This window comes from Pipistrellus hanaki (assembly GCF_964339955.1).
Source record: "Pipistrellus hanaki genome assembly, chromosome: 3".
Taxonomy (NCBI): Eukaryota; Metazoa; Chordata; class Mammalia; order Chiroptera; family Vespertilionidae; genus Pipistrellus; species Pipistrellus hanaki.
This window is the reverse complement of record NC_140505.1, coordinates 185,847,130-185,870,759: the sequence shown is the minus strand read 5'-3', so window position 1 is coordinate 185,870,759 and position 23,630 is coordinate 185,847,130. Positions and strand designations below refer to the sequence as shown.

Genomic DNA, 23,630 nt, shown 5'->3' with positions numbered 1-23,630 from the left:
CCCAACTACACTAGCCTCTACAAATTCTGCTCTTAAAAAAAAAAATGCCTTCCTGATACACCAAGGTTGCACTTTTGATCCCTAGTCAGGACAAATGCAAGAATCAACCAATAACAATGTATTATAAGTAGAACAATAAATCAATGTCTCCTCCCGCTCTCTTCCCACCCTTCCCTCCTCCCTCTCTCTCTCTCTCTCTCTCTCAAACCAATCAATAATTTTTTTTAATGCCATATAGAGCAATGAATTCCAGCCTTTTTGTTGTGGTAACATCCCATCTCTCTCATATCACAACTTTCAAGGGCTATTATTTCTTAAATATATCTTTATATCATAGAAAAAAACAAATTTAGCTGTAAGGTAAACTTAAGTGTCAAAACTCAATGGCTGATTAACGCTAGTTTCAGCAAAGGCCCCTTAGGTTTTTGCAATTAAGCATTAGCATTTTGTCTTTGCCTACTTCCCCTACAGACTTAATAGGGAACGAAGGACTTACATTTGTCAGAGATTAATACCCAGCAGTCCCAAAGGCCACAGGAGATAGACTAGCTACCAATTCTATAAAACATACTTATTTATAAATACTGTGTAAGAATACGACATACACATTTAGCCCCCATTGGACAAGAGGGAGAAAGAAAAATGCCCAATTCTTAGGTTCCTAGGACAGCACCACGGCAAGGCCCGTTAGTTAATGCCGCAGGAAGGGTGGATGGGGAGCCAGGCGTACTGAAGCAATTCAGCCAAGCACCGTGCAGGTGGGAACAGCAGCGCCTGCCTCAGGATGAAGAGCGTATTACAAGCTGCTAAACCCTGCAGTGTGGACTTCTTGTTGGAGGTACATCTCAGGAGCACCTTTTCTCGGTGGAGCTCAGTGAGCTTTACGTGTTCATTGGCTGAGTTCTGTTAAGTCCCATTGCCGAGGAGCCACTCATCACTCTGTGTAGTCGGCTTCCTGGCCTGGAACCACAGCTCCAGGAAGGCAGACTGTCTTGCTCACCACTATTCCTAGTACACAGTCGGGTGCTGAAAAATACCTCCATCAGAAAAAAATTATTTTGTAAATGCTTATTTCTTCCAGGTTATCACTAAAGAAATAAAGCTTTCCAAGTATATTTTATTTTACCCACTTTTTCCTTGAAAGAAATGAGCAATTTATTTAAGGAACTAGGGTATGAATCCTTTGGAGATATTCTTTGGATTCCTGGATTATTTTTAAAATACATTTTCATTGACTTCAGAAAGGAAAGGAGAAATATCAATGATGAGAATCATCGATTGGATGCCTCCTGCATGCCCCACACTGGGGATTGAGCCCACAACCTGGGTATGTGCCCTCACCTGGAATTGAACTGTGACTTCTCAGCTCATAGGTTGACATACAAACACTGAGCCACATAGCTGGGCTTTGCATTATGTATTTTAAATAAATTTGGCTTGTACTTGTACAACTGGCACTATCCTAATTACAACTTCTAAAGGCAGCTGTCCTTTTAAAGTTTAAAACCACGTAAGAGGTTGTTTCCCATTGTTTTAAGAGCCATAGCAATGAAAGGCTAGATCGCTCAAGGATGGAAACTGATAGGCCTTCATGGTTCATCTCCTTCCCGGTCTCACATGTGACCACTTAAAACCACTACTCAATATGAGCTTATTTCCTACAAAACCCCTTAAGGGGATTAGAGACAGGGGCCTACAGAAGTCCCCAAAGATATCTTCAAACCCCTCCTTCCTTGCTATCCTGGGCTGAGATGTTGCCTAACCACAATTTCTGGCCCTCTATAGAAGGTCTAATAACACTACAAATATAAGAGAACTGGCAGAACCAAGTACGAAGTCAGAATCTGAAAGGGCAGGTCAAACCTCGCTTTTCTAAGGCTAAAGGGCCCTGTTATATAAGATTCACAGGGCCTCTTATTTTCATCCACCCACCCATTTCTCATTTAACCTTTTGACCAAGTAGTCAGCTGCAGATCATCTTGTCTTCTGACGAGCTCATCTTGAGAGCTGGGCCAGAAACCCAGATGTTTCTTCTTGAGCTTGGACTTTTCATGAAGGCAAATTTATAGCCACATACACCACTTATACCATTTTTTCCAGAAATGTGCCTCTAAGAACTGTACATATGATTTAAAAAGGTAAGAATAAGGTCACCCAGAATGGAAAACCAAATTCTGCTTTGACTTCTGGTTACATTCAGAATTAGCTAAATTTATGAGCTAGATTTTATGTTCATTAGTCTACATCTCTTATAAAGAATGTTCTTTATGATATTTAAAATGTTACAGATAAAATATAATTCCTCTTCCAAATGGGATCTTGGAATACAAAAAGGATATGAGCTGAACACTAAGGACTTTAATAATGTGTCAGTATTAGTTCATTAATTGTGACCACTGTCCTAGGATTTGTCCAGACCTTGGTTTCTGGATGGTTCAGATCCCAGTTTGCATCACTGGTTAAATGAATACAACCTAATTTTGAGAAGGCATGAATGCTCTCTTCTCAGTCAAACTTCTGCCCACCCAAATGCCTTTAATTAAAGTGCTAAATGGGAACATAAGATAACAAAATTGCACTTACGAGTATATCACAAATATATAAAGATGAGCATGGGAGAGGAAAGAGAAACACATAACAAACCAATGTACCCATTCAAATAGCCCAGGATCACCAATCATGAGTTCAGAAATCCAACTGAATTGTCAGAACAAGACTGTCAAGATCTTACTTCCTCTGAGGAAACCTATTAACTCCATGGTATCGGATATCCCCAGTGTGTCTATGTAATAGAAATCCTGATTACAGATACACTGATAGTTGCTTCCTCTGAGAAGGGAGTGATTGATCTAGGGAAGGAAGTAGAGTGATTGAACAGAGCCCAGTGACTTAACTCCTTGTGCCAGACCCGATTTAAACATCCAAACAAGAGGAATAACAAATTGTTTCTGAAAGAGTTGAAATGTCATATGGCTCCACACCATCCATGCTTGCTACACTGAACTGTATTGTAAAACTTGGTTTTCAAGATTGCCTTATTCTCCTTTCTTTCCAATAAGTTGAGCTCTTTACTTCTACCTTTGATTAGATACAACTGGAGGCAATTAAATCTCTCCTCCCTCAAAACATTCCCATTCCCGACAACTAGGGAGTCTTCTGTTTGACCTGAAAGGGTGGGGCGGGAGAGAACCACTAACTGTTAGCATCTCCAATGTCTGGGTCCAAACCAGCCTCAGACTCGCAACAATGGATACTGGTCTCAGTTGTGTCTCTTGGGACAACAGATAATTAAGTCATTCTTCCTCCTCACAACCGTATTGGAAGCACTAAGTTTTCTCTTACAGGATGAAGAGCCCTAAAATTCCTTCACCACTAGTGACAAGGTCTTCTTTGGAAGCTGGCTCTCCAATGAACTGTTCCTCAAACTGGCTGTCCGAAATTGAACACAACACCATGAGTGTGCAACAGTAAGACTGGTGAGTTTTCTGGACACGTACCATTAACACATCCTAAAACGGTCTTATCTCACTGGCAACCCTTTCTGGTTTATACTGAGTCTAAGGTTAACTTATTCACATTTATCTTAATTTTTTCTTCTTAGTTTTGGCCACATATCAGCCTATTTCCGGTTAGATAAAATCTTAGTTAGTTATCAAATAAATGTATTGGTTAATTCTCCTAGTTTTGTGTCATTAGCAATTCTGATAAAGCAGCTTTCTTCTTCCCAGCTATGCTGAAAAAGTATGTAGTGGCACGGCTAGTGACAAGAGAGCTGTGATCTAACACTCATACCCTCCCTCCAGTGGAGAAGATCTATAATCTATCTTCCTTAGCTACAGCTAATTCAATAAACTATCAGTTTGTGTAACCAGGACTAAAGATTGTCAAATGCCTTGAAGACATCAATATTCCTTATTGGCATTTACTTGATATATAAAAGCCTTATCAAAAGATGAAGTAAGGTCAGGTACAATCTGAGCTGAGTAAGCCTAATGATCAAATCAGTTTCTTTGAGAATTTATTATATTTCCAAATTTCATTACTTATTTTTGCCAAACATAACTGAAATAAAGATATCCAACCATACTGAGTCACTGAATCCAGGTTACTTTGTGTCTTAGACCCAGATCAAATTTACCTTCAAAAGAGAGGATCAGGAACCTGCTTACTAACTTGGAATCAAGTGGTCATGTGAAAAGGACTAGATTAGAGGGAAAATATGCCTCAAAAGAACAGAGGTCAAACTATGAACTACATTTATTACGTAAGTCTGTTTTGCTGTAAAAAAACAAGAGTCCAACTACAAGGCAATTTACTTCTGCATTGTAAACCTTGAGAAATGTGAAAGTGCCACAGAAAGAAAAAAGTGCTATGTTAACTTAAGGTAACAATTTTTGAGGTAAAATAAGGCACTGAAGTTAACACAGCCAACAATGACTTTTTGTTTAATTCTCTTCCAACTCTACAGACTTAATTCTGCTTTCACCTTCATTACATGTTCATATGGTTTTAACAGGGGATAAACCTCCACTTCTAAGAATCTCCGTACCTGCCAAAAAGAAAAGCAAATATGAAACAACACATTAAGATGTAAGTTTTGATAACACTTTTTCAATGTCAATTTATATCACTGAGACCTAATTTGATAAAGAATGTACTCCACCATTGAGCTATTTTTCTCAGTTGCCTGTCAGGATTCTCTCCCAAGACACAGGCAGCTTAGCCATCATGCCCACATATGCCATCCTTCCAAGCCGGGTTTTCAATGGGTCTTACCATTTTCCACCCTGTTACCCAAGCTAAAATCATCACTGCTTCTTCCCGCCTCTCATTCAACCAGCTATGCTCACCCTTCTAAGGCCCTCAAATCTCTCCCCTTGCCTGTACCTGCCACCGCCTTGGCTCAACGCCCTCATCATCCAGGGCTTGGTCCATGCAGCAGCCTCCTGTTGGCCTCCCTACTTACTGTTTAAGTCTTTCAAATCCAAAACTCCAGTGATTTGAATATAAATGATAAGCTCTGGCCTGTCTTCAACTTGATATGCCAGCAAATGACTGCGTTTCTCTCTCCAATGGTGGACATATCCTCTCAGCCTGTTGACCCCAGGCTAACTCTTACTTGGTCCTAAGATCCACTCAGGTGTCATGCTGTCCAAGAAGTCTTCATCGCCTTCTACTATTCTAGGGTTATGTCCTCCTTTGTGATCCCCTAAAAGATGTGCTTCCCTCAGTTCCTGTATGTACTGCTTGGTATTTTAATGAACTATTTACAAGTCTTCACTAAGTTTTGAGCTCCCTGAAGAATACACATCTTTAAAGTCCCCAAATTAAACACTTGAGAAATGCTTCTGAATTGACTCTTGTGGTCCCCAAAGTCCAAGAGAAAAAAATGGCAAACACTGAATACATACTATGCACAAAGCATCATGCTAGGTCTTTCAATCTCACATCCCTTTACGAGATGTGTATTTTTATCTCGTCAGTAAATGCCAGAAATCAGAACTGAACTCAGATCTAGGGGATAAAACCCTATCATTGTCCATTATACCACATTCTCTAGACTAGGGGTGTTGAACTCAATCAGAGAAGGGGCCAAAATCTAAAATCCAGCCTAAATCGCAGACCGAATGGTTTACTGAACAGTCATAAACTGACAATGTCATAAACTGACAGCGGACTGCAGTGATGACAGTGCGGTGCGGGCCACATTGCAAGGCCTGGCGGGCTGGATTTGGCCCGCGGGCCTTGTGTTTGACACATGTGCTCTAGACCAAAGGAGAATTCAGAAAAATTTACACAGAAAATACTTAAGGCAGCTCAAAACAACCAAAATTTTACAGTCGAGCCAGCAACCTGCTTTGAATTCAAACTGGCCCCATTTTCATCAACACCCCCCCCCCCCCCCCCCCCCCACACACACACACACACACACACGCGGACTGGAAACTTTCCCGTATTCCCGCAGCCCAGCAGTATGAGAAGATGGCATTTGGGAAGCCTACAGCTCCACCGAAGTGCTTTGATGCTTACCTGTTGGGACGCACGCCCAGTGAAAGAAGAAGGATCCAGTAAACGGTCCAACTGGGAGTGAATGGGACTGAAGTAAGCATCAGCGAGGATTCGCTCTATGAGGTCATTGTCGCCTCCTTCCTGCTTGACCACAGCAGCTGCCTGCTGGGAGAGCACTCTGATTTTCTCATGGCAGTCCTGGAAGACAGTGAGGCCTTGTTGGTTCACTGACAGGGCCTCTGAATGCCTTAGTAAGTCACCCGACACTTCACACCCACACTGCCTCTGGCTGGTACACAAAGCCCCTCCAGTTGAGGTGGTTCCCCTTATAGTCTGGCCCCACCAAGACCTGGACTCTAACCACAACCTAGGACAGGGCAGGCTCCGCTAAGGCCTCTGAACCCTCTGTCTGTGTCCTGCCTACTTCCCATCCCTTCCTTTGGAAATTCAGACCCAAGCCCTTCACTTCGAGTGGACCTTTTCTACAAGGGATTGATTCACTTTTAAACTGAGTCTACACAATCACCCTATTCTATTTTACGATAGAATACGGTCACTGTTTTGTACCAATACCGTGACTGAAGGGAGTGACAGAAACTCCTTCCTTCACCCACTCCTCCTCAGGACTAAAGGAGCACTCAGCTACCCAGGAGCACGAGGAGTTACACACCTGGCGGTTGCCCCCGGCCTTCACCATGGCCATGATGATGTTCTCCGTGGCCATGAACGGCAGCTCTTGCCGAATGCGCCGCTCGATTACCTGGGAGAACAAATGACAGGCCTCAAAGCTGCGAAGTCACACACACAGTGAGACATCAACTGTGACCAGCAAAATGCGTGTCAAGTTATGAATTAAATCTACACCATGTTTAATTTTTCTTTAAAAAGTTTTTTAATTGATTCTGGGGAAGAGAAACACTGATTTTGTTGTTCCACTTACTTATGCATTCATTGTTTGGCCTGACCAGAGATCGAACCCACAACTTTAGCGTATCAGAATGATACTCTAACCAGCTGAGCTACCAGGCCTGCCAGGCTTAATTTTTCTTAGTAATCCAGATATTTCTTTGATTTAAAAAAGAAATATTGATTTAAATGTTAAGTAAACTTTGAAAAATTGCTTCACTGAAAACAATTCCTAAAACCTCAACTGTTAAATTTCAGTGCCATTGCAAGAGCCAAGTATCTGACGGAAATGAACCCATCTGCCTCAGGTGTTTAAAAACAGGCAAAGGGGCCAAAACCAGTTTGGCTCAGTGGATAGAGCATCGGCCTGCGGACTGAAAGGTCCCAGGTTTGATTCTGGTCAAGGCCAAACAATGTACCTTGTACCTTGGTTGCGGGCACATCCCCAGTGGGGGGTGTGTAGGAGGCAGCTGATCGATGATTCTCTCTCATCGATGTTTCTAACTCTCTATCCGTTTCCCTTCCTCTCTGTAAAAAATCAATAAAAAATATATTAAACAAACAACAACAACAAAAAAAACAGGCAAAGGGGGTTCCAAGATGGTGGCGGATTAAATGGAAGACACACTGACACTCTCCCACGACCAAACTGGAATTACAACTGAGATATAGAAAAATCATCCTGAAGACCAGCTGGAGACCAGCTGGAGAGAACCCTTCCAACCAAGGATGTAAAGAAGAGGCCACATTAAGAATGTTTTCTACTTGAAGCTTGAATGTTGTTTTTGAGAAAAAATATCACTTTACGAAAATAACAATTAAAAAGTAAAAACAAAACAACAAAAAACAGGCAAAGGGAGGCCCTGGCTGGTGTGGTGAAGTGGTTAAACTGTCGGCCCAAGTACTGAAGGGTCACAGATTTGATTCCTGGTCAAGGGCACATTATCTGGATTGCAGGTTCGATCCCCGGCCCCAGTCGGGGCGCATGTGGGAGGCAACCAATCGATGTGTGTCTCTCACATTGATGCTTCTCTTTTTCTCTCCCTACCCCACCCTCCCTTCCCCATTCTCTCTAAAAATCAATGGAAAAAATAATCTTCGGTGAGGATGAAACAACAGGCTAAGGGACAATCTACTCTGCTAGTCACACCAGACCTGATGATTCTTGCTGGTAGACTGTTTAAGCCAATTCAAAGTACTTCCCCCCATTTTCTAGAAACATGTCTACAAATTCCACATTTGTTCCCCAGATTTCCTGTGAAAGCCTGAAGGATGAGCTCCTGTTGGGAAGAACTACTGGAGCACACCCCAGCTCCCCCACCATGCCCTCTCCAGAGCAGGAAAAGGCTGCACTCCCCTTCCCACCCTCTAACTCCCCTCCCCCCCAATATTTTGCTTTTTAATTGAGGCCTCTTACTTTGGGGTACACCACCAGTCCTTCAGAAATGTTCTGCAATGTATTCAATATAGTATCTGCAGTGAGAAATGCTTCGGCCAAACAGATACGTCTAGAAAACCAACAGGCAATTCAGTTATCTCTTTAAACAAATGACAATTTCAGTGAAACGTAGGGTGCGTCCCAAGCAGTCCTACTGACTTCTCATGTCATGTGTGCTATTTGGACAATTTCCTTCCTTCTCTGACTTCAATTACCTCAATATCCTGACGACCCTCAAATCTATCTTCTCTTGTCTAGACCAGTGTTTTTCAACCTTTTTTGGGCAAAGGCACACTTGTTTCATGAAAAAAATCACGAGGCACACCACCATTAGAAAATGTTAAAAAATTTAACTCTGTGCCTATATTGACTATATATAAAGTAATTCTCTTGAATAGGAATCAAATAAACACAAAGAAAGTATTTTATAATTACTTTATTATGAAATATTAAGTAAACAAAATAGTGAAAAATTATAAAATTCTTGTCTTGTCTGCACCTACGGCACACCAGGAACAGTGGTTGAAAAACGCTGGTCTAGACCACCTGCCCAAGCGCCAGACCACGTACTCAAAGAGCTCCACCTGGTTGATGCATTGGTATCTCAAACCCCAAACTGAATTCAGCCACCTTCCCATTGCCTCCTGCTCACCTTCTCAAAACTGCTCTCCCTCTGCCTGTGGCCTCTGGCTCAGTCAATGGCAGTAGCATCCCATCACCAAGGCAACCACCTTGTCACTTAGTCAACCACCAAGGCTGGCCCGGGCTCATCTGCCACTGTTTTATGTCTACATCCTTCCTCTCCTTTCACATGGCCGCTGTGCCGGTGCGGATTTGGATTTTTAAAATAGCCTCCCAGCCCGGCCGGCCTGGCTCAGTGGTTGAGCTTCAACCTATGAACCAGGAAGTCACGGTTCAATTCCCAATTGGGGCACATGCCGGGTTGTTGGCTAGATCCCCAGTGTAGGGCTTGCAGGAGACAACCAACTGATGCTTCTCTCTCACCACTGATGTTTCTATCTTTCTTTCCCTCCCTCTTTGAAATCAATAAAAAAAAATCTAAAAAAATGAAATAGCCTCCTAACTTGATCTGTCCCTTTATAACTGAATGTCCTAATTGTTACAGGGTGTTTTAGTGGGCATATCTCACTAGGTCACACCCTGCTAAAAAGTATTCAATGGCTGATTTCAGAATGAGTACATATGTCATATTTCCAAAGGTAAACCTTGGGTTACATAGATATCCCCAAAAGCTAGCTCTAACTATGTATCCTCTACTCAAGAGCAAGCAAACCAGTGTAATGTGAATCTGCTTTAAGTAAGTACATACATACAGTAGAAAACCACTTACATGTTGAAATTACTTGTGACCCACCTCATTCACATGTCACTGTGCCGGGCACTACAGCTGACATCTACCTGCCTTCAGAACGTTATCTAAACTCCTTTACAGGCCGACACCGGTTTGGCTCAATGGATAGAGCGTCGGCTTGGGGACTGAAGGGTCCCGGGTTCGATTCCGGTCAAGGGCATGTACCTTTGTTGCGGGCATATCCCCAGTAGGGGGTGCGCAAGAGGCAGCTGATTGATGACTCTCTCTCATCGATGTTTCTAACTCTCTATCTCTCTCCCTTCCTCCCTGTACAAAATCAATAAAATATATTAAAAACAAACAAACAAACAAAAAAACCTGTCTGAGTTTCAATTAAAAAGAAAACAAACAAAAAAAAAAACCACAACTCCTTCTCAGAGCCTATAACGCCCTTCATCAACTGGCTACAATCCCTATTGTCCCACCTCATCTCCTGCCACAGACAGACTTCATTCCCCACTGCTACCTGTTAGTAACTCAGTTCACTCCGTAAAATGCTCTTCTTCTGTCTTTGGGCTTTTATACATGGTCCCGATCTTGTCTTAAATGTCTTTTAAAAATGTCTATCTCTTAAATCTTAAGCATCACCTCCTGAGCAGCTTTCCCTGACTCCCCACAGAGGACCTTGTACACACTTTGATGCTAACACTTATCACAGCGTTTTCTATAACTTGCCTCCCTGCAAGACTCCAGGCTCCTTGGGGACAATGAGAAAGTGCAGAGATACTCAAAACGTGCTTCTGTGAACCCCTACTCCACTGACCGGTTGGCACTGTCATCCAGCGTGCGTTCAAACCACTGCACGGATGCCGTCTGCAGCGGGTCCATGATCAGGGTCATGAGGTGGCGGGCCAGGCTGCAGCACCGCTCGGAGCGCATCGGGTTCCGCTTGTACGGCATCGCACTGGAGCCTGCCCGCGCACAAGGACGAGAAGCAGAGGCAGACAGACTTCAGAGGAGGGAGAGCCTGAGCGTGCTGGTGGGGGAGCCGGAGCACACGCCCGCAGGCTGCAGCACCTCGCGGTGTGCCCGTCTTCACACACACTCACCAATCTGCTGTTTCTCAAAGGGTTCCTCCATCTCCTTGAGGTTTGCCAGGAGTCGTATGTCGGTGCAGATCTGAGGAAAAGCAGGGGTGGAGGCATCATCCACCCTCCTGAATGCAGGGATGCAGGGCTGGCCTTCTGCAGGGGACCGCTCTCTGAGTGTGCTACTGGAGTCTAAAGAGCTCATCTCCTCCATTAGCACGTCCCCCTGAGAGCGCGCGGGGAGAAAGGTACTCGGACTTCTCCGGACCCCGGAGAGCTGGGAAGACAAGCTCAGGGAGCAGGGGATGTTTCGGTGAAACAATGAGTAAGATGTTGTGGAAAGACAATGGCAAGATGAACTTTAATGAGAACACCACAACTAGTCCTTCCCTTCAACACGCCTTAATAAGAGGCTTCGTTTATGGGCCCACATTGTTAAAAATGAAACCTGACATCGCTTGAGCGAAGGAAGTAAAAGTCTGAGGCTGACGGGTCTGTCTGGGTGTCCAAAGCTCTCATCCCACCCACCGGCTACCACCACTCACCTTGTGCACCGAAGCCCCCAAGCTAGCCAGCACGGCCAGCACCTCAATATCCACTTTCCGTGTATAGGTCTGTCCTGTGATGATGAAAGCTCTAGAAATAAATAGAAAAGAGCCTTCAGTGGAAATATTTCCAAATGTGACTGGGTCAAACAAATGAAAAACAGACCCTAAGTGAAAGCTTGGTCTCACCGGTGCACTAAGCCACGTTCGGCCCAGAGGACTTCACTGATAACTAGTTCCTGGAACAGGCTGTTCTTCCACCTCTTCACTAATACCCAGGCAGCTCCTGACCCAAGCAGGAAATACGACCCCTGTGCCTGTGGTGTCCCCCTGCAGCTGAGGGTGTGCCTGAGGGAGCCACAGTGGAGCCCGCTGGCCCTCAATGGGAATGGCAAGGTCTAACTAATGCACTGGAGGCCTCAGTAAATAAACGAACACAGCAACCTGTGTAAGGCTATTATTCTAATAATCTCCGAAGTGAAAGTTTCCTTTTTCTTTACAGATTGTAAGAAAACAGAATCCAGGCTATGAGAAAACAAATCCCAGACAAGCAATGGGAGCAAATGGGTGGAAAGAAAAAGCTAAATAAGTTAGGGTCCAATCTACAGATACAGTGAACCCAGGCTGTACATCATTTAATAGGGAGACAAACACTTTCCCTGTTTACTTACCTCTTAAATCCTGCCTTTTCTGTCACCAACTTGTCAAGCTGCTCTACCTTGGAAAGAAAAGACATCCTTATGGTGATCCTTTCATCTTGCTCAGATTGGGCTCCCGGGCCCCTTCCAGTCGATCCCACGCCCCCCGAGATCAATCCCCTGCGGCTCCACCACGGAGCCTGTGTCCCCGGCCGCTCTCGGCATACCTTCTGGTCGTCGCCCTCGAAGAGCTGCAGGAAGCTGGCCTGCGTGCCCGTGGTACCCTTCACTCCGCGGAAGCGCAGGTCATCTCGGACTCGCTTCAGGTTCTGAAGATCCATGCAAAGGTCTTGAATCCAAAGACAGCAGCGTTTCCCAACGGTGGTCAGCTGAGCAGGCCTGCAGGCAACCCAAAGAGAACACAGGGGAGTTCCAGACCAAGAACCGACCTTCCTAACAGCTGCCTCGCTTCCTCTAGTTGTCACTGTTACGCCTGGGAGGAATTAAAGCAAGAGAGGGAGAAAGGAGCATGGACAAACTGGAGCTAAAAACTTTAAACAATAATAGTTAAGGAGATTCTATGCCACTTAAAATATCCAAAGATTATAAAGCTAAAGGACTCCCAACACAGTTGTCTCTTCATCATCAAGAGGAAAGGTAAGGGCAGAGACAACTTCTGTTTTGTTTATCCCCCGAGTTCGGTAAGAAATACACACACACTCATGCGAAAACCACTTGCCAAGTATCTAATGTTTTCTTGATTTTGGAAATAGAAGAACAAACAAAACACCCAGTCCAATGGAGTGCACACTGTAGTGTAAACAAATAAACAAGATAACTGTTGATTTGTTGTGCAAAATTCAAAAAAAGAAAATGAGGACAATGGCGAATGCTCCTCTAGATTGGCAATCAAGGAAGGCCTTTCCTTGTAAGGAGTCAAGACTTTATAAGGAACAGCCATACTGTGGAGATCCCCAATCACACATAACCAAAGGACTCGAACATAACAGCTAATGGCTTTCTTTGTATGCAGTCTGAAGTCTAAACCAATCCACCACAGGTCTGATTCTGTACAGAAAACATTACGAATAAACTGCAATAATGCAGGAGTCCTAATAGATGCACTAGCCCATTCCAGATGCAATTTCTCTATTAGGCTGATGACACTGATAGCTGGAGAAATGAAGAAACACCAATAGAAATGTCTATAATACATGCTATAATACATCTCCAAATTAATCTTAAGTAGTTTTCTTTGCTCACTCCTGCTAACAGATTACAGGTACAAGCAAAGAAATAAATGAATTTACATGGATCTGTTCACAGCAGTATTTTACATAATAGCCACAAATGGAAATGACCCAAATATCTACCAACTGATGAACCGACAAATGTGGGTAGACACTGAAAACATTGTGCTAAGCTAAAAAAAAAGTCAAGAGAGATGAATATTGTAGGATGGTTGCCAGGGACCATGGAATGGGGGAATGAGAGTGACTGCTAATAGGCACAGGTTTTTTGTGGGGTGATGAAAATATTCTGAAATTATATACTGGAGATGACTGTATAACTGCAAATATACTAAAAACGACTCAATTGTACACTAAAAGGGATGAATTTTATAATATGTGAACTATATCTCAATACAGCTATTTCTTTTCGTTGCCTACACAGCTACACCGTTTTCTGAGTTCCCAGTGCCTGCTCACTGTGGCAGCAGATGCCTCTCATTACGCTATCCCCAGCGGAACACTGGAATGCCTGCAGGCTCTGAGCATCTCCAACAGATGCAGCAGAGGAAGAGAAGCTGCAACATAGGTCACGCTAGCTGTGTAGGAAGGCAGCAGAGAGGAACACACAGACACTGAGGACTAACTCCTTCACATGGACAATTTCTTCAGATTTTTACCAATAAATACAGGCCTTAACTTTTAGGAAGATTAAATTCAACTTGGGCTTTCCAAAATTGATGATATTGGAGATGACAATCTTGTTACCTTGGCAATACCCCATCAAAACATAAGGCATATGCTAATTCACTACTTCTGAACTACCATCACTCAAAACCTGCTACTCGAATTCCAAAAATCACATGATCAGCTTTATTTATTTATTTATTTTTAAAAATATATATATTTTATTGACTTTTTACAGAGAAGAGGAGAGAGGGATAGAGAGCTAGAAACATCGATGAGAGAGAAACATTGACCAGCTGCCTCTTGCACACCTCCTACTGGGGATGTGCCCGCAACCAAGGTACATGCCCTTGACCGGAATCGAACCTGGGACCTTTCAGTCCGCAGACCGACGCTCTACCACTGAGCCAAACCGGTTTCGGCACATGATCAGCTTTTAAACAGGGTTTTTTTGAGTAATCATAAAAAATATTTGCACTTTTTAAAAATTAAAAAAGCAGTAGAGAAAAAGATTAATTACCCTACCATCTCCTAAACCAGGTGTCGGCAACCTGCGGCTCTTTTTGTTAAGTGAAAAAATCCTTTTTCTGCACGATCCGGTATATAGCATTAAGGTAAGAAACAATATATGCAGTGTTATATTTGTTTGAAATGTCGCAATGGTTTTGCGGCTCCCAGGTTTTTTTTTTCCTTTGAAAACAGGTCCAAGTGGCTCTTTATGTCTTAAAGGTTGCCGACCCGTTTTAGGACCTAAACCATAGCCATCAATATTTACAGCTTGGTATAATTTATTCCAATTTTTGTGCTATTTATATACTGTCTTTATTTCCTAACATTAACCTAAGCATGTTTCTGTATTGGTCTTAACGGAATAATTTTAATGGCTGCATATTATTCCAACCTGTGGATATACCATATAGCTTATTTAATTATCCTCTAATTGTGGGACATTTAGATTGTTTCCTATTATAAATAATTGTACATAATAAAAAGGTAATATGCAAATTGACCCCACACCCTCGCACAAGATGCCCCCCCATGTGGTCACAGATGGCCACCACAAGATGACCAGCAGACGAGGGCAGCTAAAGGTGATCAGGCCAGCAGGGGAGAGCAGTTGGGGGTGACTGGGCTGGCAGGAGAGGGCAATTGGGGGCCATCAGGCCAGCATGGGAGCAGTTAGATGTCTATCAGGCTGGCAGGGTAGTGATTAGGGGGTGATCAGGCTGGCAGGCAGAAGCAATTAGGGGCAATCAGGCAGGTAGGCAGGTGAGCGGTTGGGAGTCAGCAGTCCCGGATCTCTGTGGGATTAGGCCTAAACTGGCAGTTAGACATCCCCAAGGGGTCCCAGATTGGAGAGGGTGCAGGTTGGGCTGAGGGACAACCCCCCTCCCCAGTGCATGAATTTCGTGCACTGGGCCTCTAGTATTTTAACAAGATCTTTGTACATAAAACTTTCCCCATAATTTGGATTACTTCTTTGGTCTAGATTTCCTAGAACAGAAGTATTAAATCAAGGGGCATGAATACTTTCTAAGGCTCCTGATACTTATTTCCCAATGCTTCCCAAATGAACTATTACATTTACTCTCCCTCCAGTACATCATTTAGGGTAGGAATCAGGGTAGGAATCTTAAAAACATAGCTTAAGCTATGTTTTGAGATTATTCACCTAGAGGTTTCCCTGCAGAAGAACTGAAAACTAAACGAAAGCCAGGTGCACATAAACAAGCCCCATTCCCAAGATGTAATCGTATCACTTACTGGAAATGTGTGAAACCTAAGGTGGGAAGATCAGCTCGTTCCTTAGCAAAGTCAGCAAGCCGAGAGATCACTCTGGCAAGCTATAAGAAAGACCATGTGGTAGAAAGAGGGTGAATTCAGGTTGAGCTCATTACATAATCAGGAACTAAACTTTTACACAAGTTAATATAGAATTAGACCTCCAGTTCACGGAAGGCACAGGCACCTTCTCATTTTTGTATCCTCAAGTGCCTTAAAGAGTTCATAGCAATGAACATTTGAAAAATGAATTGACTAGAAATTAGATGTAGGATCATTCATCTGAATAAATGAGCATTTATTTAGATGACTATTGTATTGATTTACTTGATTTACTTGTAAGTGGTGCCCGTCCCCTATCACAGGGAATCTGGGGCTGGTAGGAAATTTCTGTCAACTCACCTTTGGCAATAGCAGGTCAAATGCATTTCTAAGAATAATCAGGTCCTGCAAGGGAAAATGCAATGGTTTTATATTAAACAGCTTTGCCCAAACATTATTGTATAACACTTTCTGGCCATCATAATTGGGTTTCTCAGCTAGTCGTCCACCTCACTATTAGCAACCTACTGTGCAAATCAGAAGATGCTAACGGGTATCATTTTCTGATTACTGCTTAAAAGCACACCAACTTAGAGAGTGGGACTACTGGAATCTGTAAGGAACAAAACCTTTATACTCATAAAGCCCAATCTATGTGGTGTCTAAAATGACTGGAAAATACTTATGGAGTAACTCCCGAACACTGTGAAGATGCCAGGTCAACAAGGTCCGTACTTTCTCAGAGTGCTTGAGTCTCGAGAAGCTTCCTCAGGGCCCATTCCATTAGCTTCCTCTTATTTTTATCACGTCTATCTTTGCTAATAGACAAAAAAAGACATGAACTAGACCAGGGGTCTTCAAACTACGGCCCGCACATGCGGCCCGCAGAGGAGTCTGATCTGGCCCGCCAGGTTTTTTGGGCAGTGAGAGCAGCCGAGGTGTTACAGTAGGAATTAGTAGTTCATATAGTCCGGCCCTCCAGCTCTCTGAGGGACCGTGATCTGGCCCCCACTTTAAAAAGTTTGAGGACCCCTGAACTAGACCATTAAGGTTTAGGAAGTTAAAGCTGTTTTTGAGGGAGATAACAGGTATATTTCAGACAACTCTGAAACATACTTATACAAGACAGTAATTGTTGAGCTCAACTATTACTTTTTTTTTTTAATTTCTTTATTGATTAAGGTATCACATATTTGTCCTCATTCCCCCCCCCCCCCCTTCTCATCCCAAACCCCTCCACACATATGCTCTCACCCCCCTGTTGTCTGTGTCCATTGGTTAGGCTTATATGCATGCACACAAGTCCTTTGGTTGATCTCTCCCTCTTACCCCCCCCTCCCCTTCAACTATTACTTTTAAAAAGTACATTTGAAGTGACAGGATTGTACTTCTTCTGTTACTCACTAATTACACACAGGTGCCTTCAATTATGTACCAGTTAAGACTAATAAAGTATTTGGGGCAACTTAAAAGTTGGTGGCTTGCTATGAATTGGAAGTGTATCTGGAATGTAACTTCTGTTCCCACTGGTGCACCAGGACTAAGAGCACAGCTCTGGAGCCATTCTAGGGGTGTTGTGTCATTTTCAGCTGTGTAACCTCTCTTTAAGTTTCCTGAGCTGTAGAGACGGGGATAAGAAAGCCAGATTCCAAAGATTACATATTATGATTCCATTTACATAAAATTTCTAGGAAAGGCAGAACTATAAAGAACGCAGGCCAGTGATAGTATGGGTCTGGAAGCAGGAGTGAGGGCCGACTGCAGACAGACCGAGAGAACTGCATGGGGTGAGGGATGTGCTCTAAAAGTAGAGTGTGATGAAGGCTAACAATTGTACAAATTTACTAACACTCATTGAACTGTATATTTAAAACGGGTAAATTTATGGTATGTAAATTATACCTCAATAAAGCTGTTTTAAAATGGAGATAATAGCATCTAACTCTGATGACTGTCATGAAGAATAAATGAATCCTATATAATAAAGAGATAATTGCTAATTAGAACAGCAGAACAACCTTCTGGACGAAGCCAGGACTGCGAGGGCTGAGCCCCTTGCACAAATTTCGTGCACCGGGCCTCTAATATATACATAAAGTGCTCTGATTCGTGCCAGGCACCTAGTAAACTCTTAGGAAAAAATATGCTGATGCTTTTTTTAATTAAAGGTTTTGTTTAAGAATTAAAATGCAATCCTTTTTTTCTTTTCTGATGTAACAATAAGGAATTGTAATGGACTTGGGAAAGAAAAATCCCTTTGGAAAATTACGTTGGCCACGAAAATGCTAAGACCTTGGTTTACGTCCAGCATGCCAGTGGGTAAGCAGTATCTGCAGCTCTTAGTCTATGGAGGTGAGTAGGGGCTAAGAGTTTAGATTGGAAGAGTATAAAAAAGCAGAAAATTCCTGAGCATTAAGTTATTCCTAAAACTAAAGATCTATGGAATCACTTTCTCAAACTGGAGAAACTAAAATACAATCTGTAAATGCATTATAAATAATGATGACTGAGTCCTAAGGGGATACAAAACAACGCGGGTTCCTACTGTATTGTCCCCAACGTAGCAGGAGGTGGCCCCAAGATGTATAATGCCGGCGGCTTTGGGACAGCAGTGGCCAAACGTGTGCACATGAGCCATCACATCATGTCGTAATTTCTTCTCTTCCTCAGCTGCCATCTTGAAGTCGATGTTGTCTAGGTTTGATTTCATCTCCTGGATTTGTTCATCTGTGATAGGCAAGCCCAACGTCTGCAGAACACACAAGATAAAATAATATAACTTCAGGTGTCACAATTATTAGAACTGAAGTAACAGTGAGAAAAAGAAAAACAAAAGAAACCTGGTTCATGCTTTCATTTACGCTCTATCTCCCAATTCTTAAAATCTGGTGTACCTCAAAGTACATGGTCAGGAGGGGATGACTTTCTCAATGAATCTTGGAATTGATTCAGGAAACTCCAATATACACAGCAATGTAATTCTCATCCTTGTTCCCTCTGGCCCTATATCTCTGCTCACTCCCTCATATATTTTGGTTTCTGGGCTCAAACGTCACCTCTTCAGAGAGAGCTCTTTCCTGACTCAATGTGAGACATCCTTCAGTGTCCCTCTATCCCTTAGCCTGGTTTTATTTAGAGCACTCATCACATGCCATTTTTACAAATGTCCATCCTAATCATTAGAATACATACTCCATGAGCAATGTTGTCATACTGATTGCTTACTCCTTAGTGCTTGGCTTGAAAGAGCCCAAATTGTGGGATCCAAGCCACAGCTTTACATTCGACCCAGATGGATTTATTCAGAGAAAGCAAAATTATGAATGCTGTAAGTTGTTTCCCCACAAATTAGATACAGAAATTCAGTGCAACTAAAAGCAATTCCAAAAGATATTGATGAGAAAATAAACACAATATCTTTTTTCTTCTTCTTAATATTTTTATTGATTTCAGATGGGAAGGGAAAGGGAGAGATAGAAACATCAATGATGAATCATTGGTTGGCTGCCTCCTGCACGCCCCCTACTGGGGATAGAGCCTGCGCCTTGGCCTGAATCAAACCCAGGACCCTTCAGTCTGCAGGCTGACACTCTATCCACTGAGCAAAACCGGCTAGGGCTACACATCTTACATTCATCCATCACTGGAAAAATCATGCTGGCAAAAAACAGTTGGCTGCCCAGGCAGTTCAGAACCCTGAATGTGTACATTGGTGATATTTATTCAAACCTCATTTGAAACTCCCAAGCCTTGGTTCTGGGGAGGATCTTGCATCTTACAACTATCTTGTCCAAGCTGGTAACTAGTGTTCAGATGAGACTATTTAAACTGATTAAAATTAAAGTACAAATTCAGCCGAATCCGGTTTCGCTCAGTAGATAGAGCATTGGCCTGCGGTCTGAAGGGTCCCAGGTTCGATTCCAGTCAAGGGCATGTACCTTGGTTGCGGGCACATCCCCAGTAGGGGGTGTGCAGGAGGCAGCTGATCGATGTTTATCTCTCATTGATGTTTCTTTCTATCCCTCTCCCTTCCTCTCTGTAAAAAATCAATTTAAAAAAAGTACAAATTCAGTTCCTCAGTCACATCAGCCACATTTCAAATGCTCAGTAGTTATGTGGCCCACGCTACCTTGAATCTCAGGGGGTACCTATGACATTTCAGGGCTCCTCCCAGAGCAAAGCAGCAGGGGGCAGCATGACCAAACTGCTTCCTACCCGTGAGCAATGTATCTTCTCAAAATTCATTTCAGATTCTTCATTTTTTACATCTTAATCTCAGTCCTCATCCCCTACTCCTTTCACTACTAAATTATGTAACTTATGTTAATTTTGACACCTTAACTAACAGGTAATCTAAGTTTAGGGGATCATATAAAAATTGTATGCATTTCAGGCAATATGCAGACTGGGCAGAGGAAAGAACGCATATTCGGACAACTCTACAGTTCAATTCCAGCTTGAAGCCATTGACTAGCCATGATGACCCTGCAAAGTCTTGGCATGCCACTACCCTGACCTGTATAATAAAGTACCAAAGGCTATAGAAAGTCAAGTACATGCTGGCACATAGCAAACCACAGCACATGATTAATGTCTTCTTTTACTATCCATTGTTACCTGAGCCAGCAGTTTATGAAACCTCTCTGAGCTAGTAATATGTAAAGTCTTAAAAGAGGGCCCAGCACAGAGTAAGCCTTATAGGAATGCCTGCTATTATTATGTCACTTTATTTCCTTGAGCACAGTGACATGGGGGGGGTAAGCCAAGACAAAAATTTCCTTCGGGGGGGGGGGGGGGAGGGAATTCCACTGTACCACCGTCCTGGTCACCTAGTCAGGACTGTTTCAGTGTTTACACGTGCCATTTCAGAGGGCACTGCCAACCTGCTTGCTGGGACATTCTCCTCTGAAACTTGACAGCTCTCTACACCACCTTCAGTTTCCTTTCCCTCCTTTGGGAAGGCCCCTCTGGAGCGATCTCTGAAACCTTTGCCCCAAATAGTTCTACATGCAGGTTTTTTTGTTTGTTTGTTTGTTTTTAATATATTTTATTGATTCTTTACAGAGGGGAGGAGAGAGGGATAGAGAGCTAGAAACGTCGATGAGAGAAACATCGACCAGCTGCCTCTTGCACACCCCCCACTGGGGATGTGCCCGCAACCAACGTACATGCCCCTGACGGGAATTGAACCTGGGACCTTTCAGTCCGCAGACCGACGCTGTACCACTGAGCCAAACCAGTTTCGGCTACATACAGTTCTTATAAAAAAAATCAGAAGTCCCCTCTAATAAACCTCTACTTTGACTCCTAGGAGGAAAGTCGCAGACTGGTGAAGAGGAAAGAGTGGCCTAGGAAACAGACTTCGCGGTGACAGTCCAGTCCCTAGAATCCCTGGTGAAGAAGAAGTGGCTGATCAATCCAGCGCTCAGGCCGGGCACTGAGCCCAGCCAGGTTCACAGCCCAGCTCCGTCCCAGCAGCTGGGGGGCCTGGCCCACTCAGCGCCTTTGCTTATTGGTTTTCCCCCTCTAATGCGGGAAGAGCATCACCTACTTTGCAAGGGCTGTGTGGGTTAAATGAGAAAAGACTCGTCAAGAAATGGGCACAACAGCCCCAACCGGTGTGGTTCAGTGGATAGAGCGTCAGCTTGCGGACCGAAGGGTCCCAGGTTCAATTCCAGTCAAGGGCATGTACATTGGCTGCGGGCACATCCCCAGTGGGGTGTGTGCAGGAGGCAGCTTATCGATGTTTCTCTCTCATCAATGTTTCTAATTCTCTCTCTCCCTCTCTCTTCCCTCTATAAAAAAAATTATATATATATATATATGAAAGAAACGGGCACAGCAGCACGTCCCGAGCGCCAGGGTTGGCGGCACTCCTGCAGGAACGGCCAAGGTTCAGGACCTGAAATCACAGACTGCACTTCTCGCCGCCTCCGCGTCTCCAACCTCCGAGCCTGGCAGCCTGGAGGCAACAGGTGGCGGCGCCCGGGCTCCCCGCGAAAGGGGACACCCGCCGAAAATAGAGGGGCAGCTGTCCCCGGGGCCGGACCGGGCGCGGAGCCCGGCACGAGCTGGGGCCCGCCTCCCGCGCGGGGCCCGCAGCCGCGGCCGTTACCTGCTCGGCTTCCGCCAGCCACAGCCAGAGCTGCCGCCACGTCCGGAACTTGCACTTGTCGCTGAACACGAAGCACATCTCCGGGCTGGCGTAGCGGGAGGCGAGCGGCGAGCGGTAGCTGTCGTGCCCGCAGGCCGCCGGCTGCCCGCCACAGTCTCCTCGCGCCGCCATGCCCACCACACGACCCCACCAGAGTGGACGGGACGGCCGGGGCGGAAGCAGCCGTTTGGAGGCGGGACTTCCTGTGCTGGGGGCGGGACTTCCTCCACGTGGTCCTGTCCCTGGGGCTCCGGAAAACCTTGGGGGTCAAGAGTGCAGAGTTGCCCTAACCGGTTTGGCTCAGGGGCTAGAGCATTCATTGGTCTGGGGACTGAAAAGTCCCAGGTTCAATTCTGGTCAAGGGCATGTACCTTGGTTGTGGGCACATCTCACTCCAGTTGTGTGGGAGGCAAGTGATCGATGTTTCTAACTCTCTAATCCTATCCCTTTCTCTCTGTAAAAAAATCAATAAAAATATATTAAAAATAAAAGAGTGCAGAGGTTAAAAAATAATAATAAAAGGCAGAGTTTTGGCCCTTACAGGTTTGGCTCAGTGGATACGGTCTGCGGACTCAAGGGTCCCAGGTTCGATTCCGGTCAAGGTTGTGGGCACATCCCCAGTAGGGGGTGTGCAGGAGGCAGCTGATTGATGTTTCTCTCTCATCGATGTTTCTGGCTCTCTCTCTCCCCCCATTTCCTTTCTGTAAAAAATCAATAAGACATATATATATGTGTGTGTGTGTGTGTGTATATATATATATATATATATATATATATATATATAATTTTTTTTTTTTTTTTTTTTTTTTTTTTTTTTTTTTTAAAGAAGAAGAGTGCGGAGTTTTGGCTGGTAGCTCGCTGTCTAGGGTTAACAATTTTCTCTTCGTTTACAAGAAACATGATTAACGCTTCATAAACTTAGCCGCTCTGTTCCTCATTTCCTCATCCGGAAAAGGTGCATTAAGACCTGCCTGTAAGACTGCTGTGAGGTTTGAGCATCAGATCGATGTCTGGGACACTTAGAAAGCCGTCCATGTGTTTGCTCTCATTGTCGCCTCCTCTCCCCCCACTCCTGCTGCCTGACTGGTTCTGAGAAGTGAAGATGCCTAAGGGAAACTGGCATTGATTGAGTGGCAACAAGCCTTGGAGCTGAGACTCAGAAGGGTCACTCACCCAGCTAAGTGGAGCCGTCCCACCTGAGATTCTGCACTCTTAGCCACGAAGCGGTATAGTTCCCAGCACACACCACGCCGGGCCACACCTGGGATTGGTGAGGGCATTCCCCGGTTCTGGAACACCTCCTTTCTCACTACTTAAGGCCCAGTCCAGAGAATGTCCCCTGATGGCCCTCTGTCCTCTGGTTGGCTAATGCTAATAAAAGGCCCTCGGTTTAGGGAGGTAGCACTTTGTGTTCCTGAGTTGCTCAGGTATTAATAAATGAAATACTACATGTAAAGCCCTTGGTGCACTGCACAGAGTAAGTGCCCAGTAAATGCTAGTCATTATGATCTCATCTTGCAAATGACAAAACAAAGGCATGGGCAGGTTGGGTGTCTTTTGTTTGTTCACGACGAAGGGGAGAAATAGGAGCTAATTGCAGGCAGATTAAAATGACCTGTTTCACCCTGACTGGTTTGGCTAAGTGGATAGAATGTTGGTCTGTAGACTCAAAGGTCCCAGGTTTGGTTCTGATCCAGGGGCATGTACCTTGGTTGCAGGCACATATCCAGTAGGCAGTGTGCAGGAGGCAGCTAGCTGATCGATGTTTCTCTCATCGATGTTTCTCTCATCGATGTTTCT

General features: G+C 44.1%; 1 protein-coding gene across 1 annotated transcript; it reads right to left on the bottom strand.

Moving 5' to 3' along the window:
- Window positions 1-4,239: 4,239 nt before the first annotated feature.
- ADSL (adenylosuccinate lyase) lies at window positions 4,240-22,033 on the bottom strand. Its single transcript, XM_084879104.1, has 13 exons — window positions 21,792-22,033; window positions 18,222-18,425; window positions 16,037-16,081; window positions 15,617-15,696; window positions 12,164-12,335; window positions 11,970-12,016; window positions 11,299-11,389; window positions 10,775-10,844; window positions 10,489-10,636; window positions 8,333-8,423; window positions 6,680-6,769; window positions 6,031-6,207; window positions 4,240-4,549 (listed from the first exon to the last, which is right to left on the bottom strand). Exons 1-13 carry the CDS (start codon window positions 21,960-21,962, stop codon window positions 4,463-4,465), a joined length of 1,473 nt encoding a protein of 490 aa, XP_084735230.1. The 5' UTR covers window positions 21,963-22,033; the 3' UTR covers window positions 4,240-4,462.
- Between the last annotated feature and the right edge of the window lie 1,597 nt (window positions 22,034-23,630).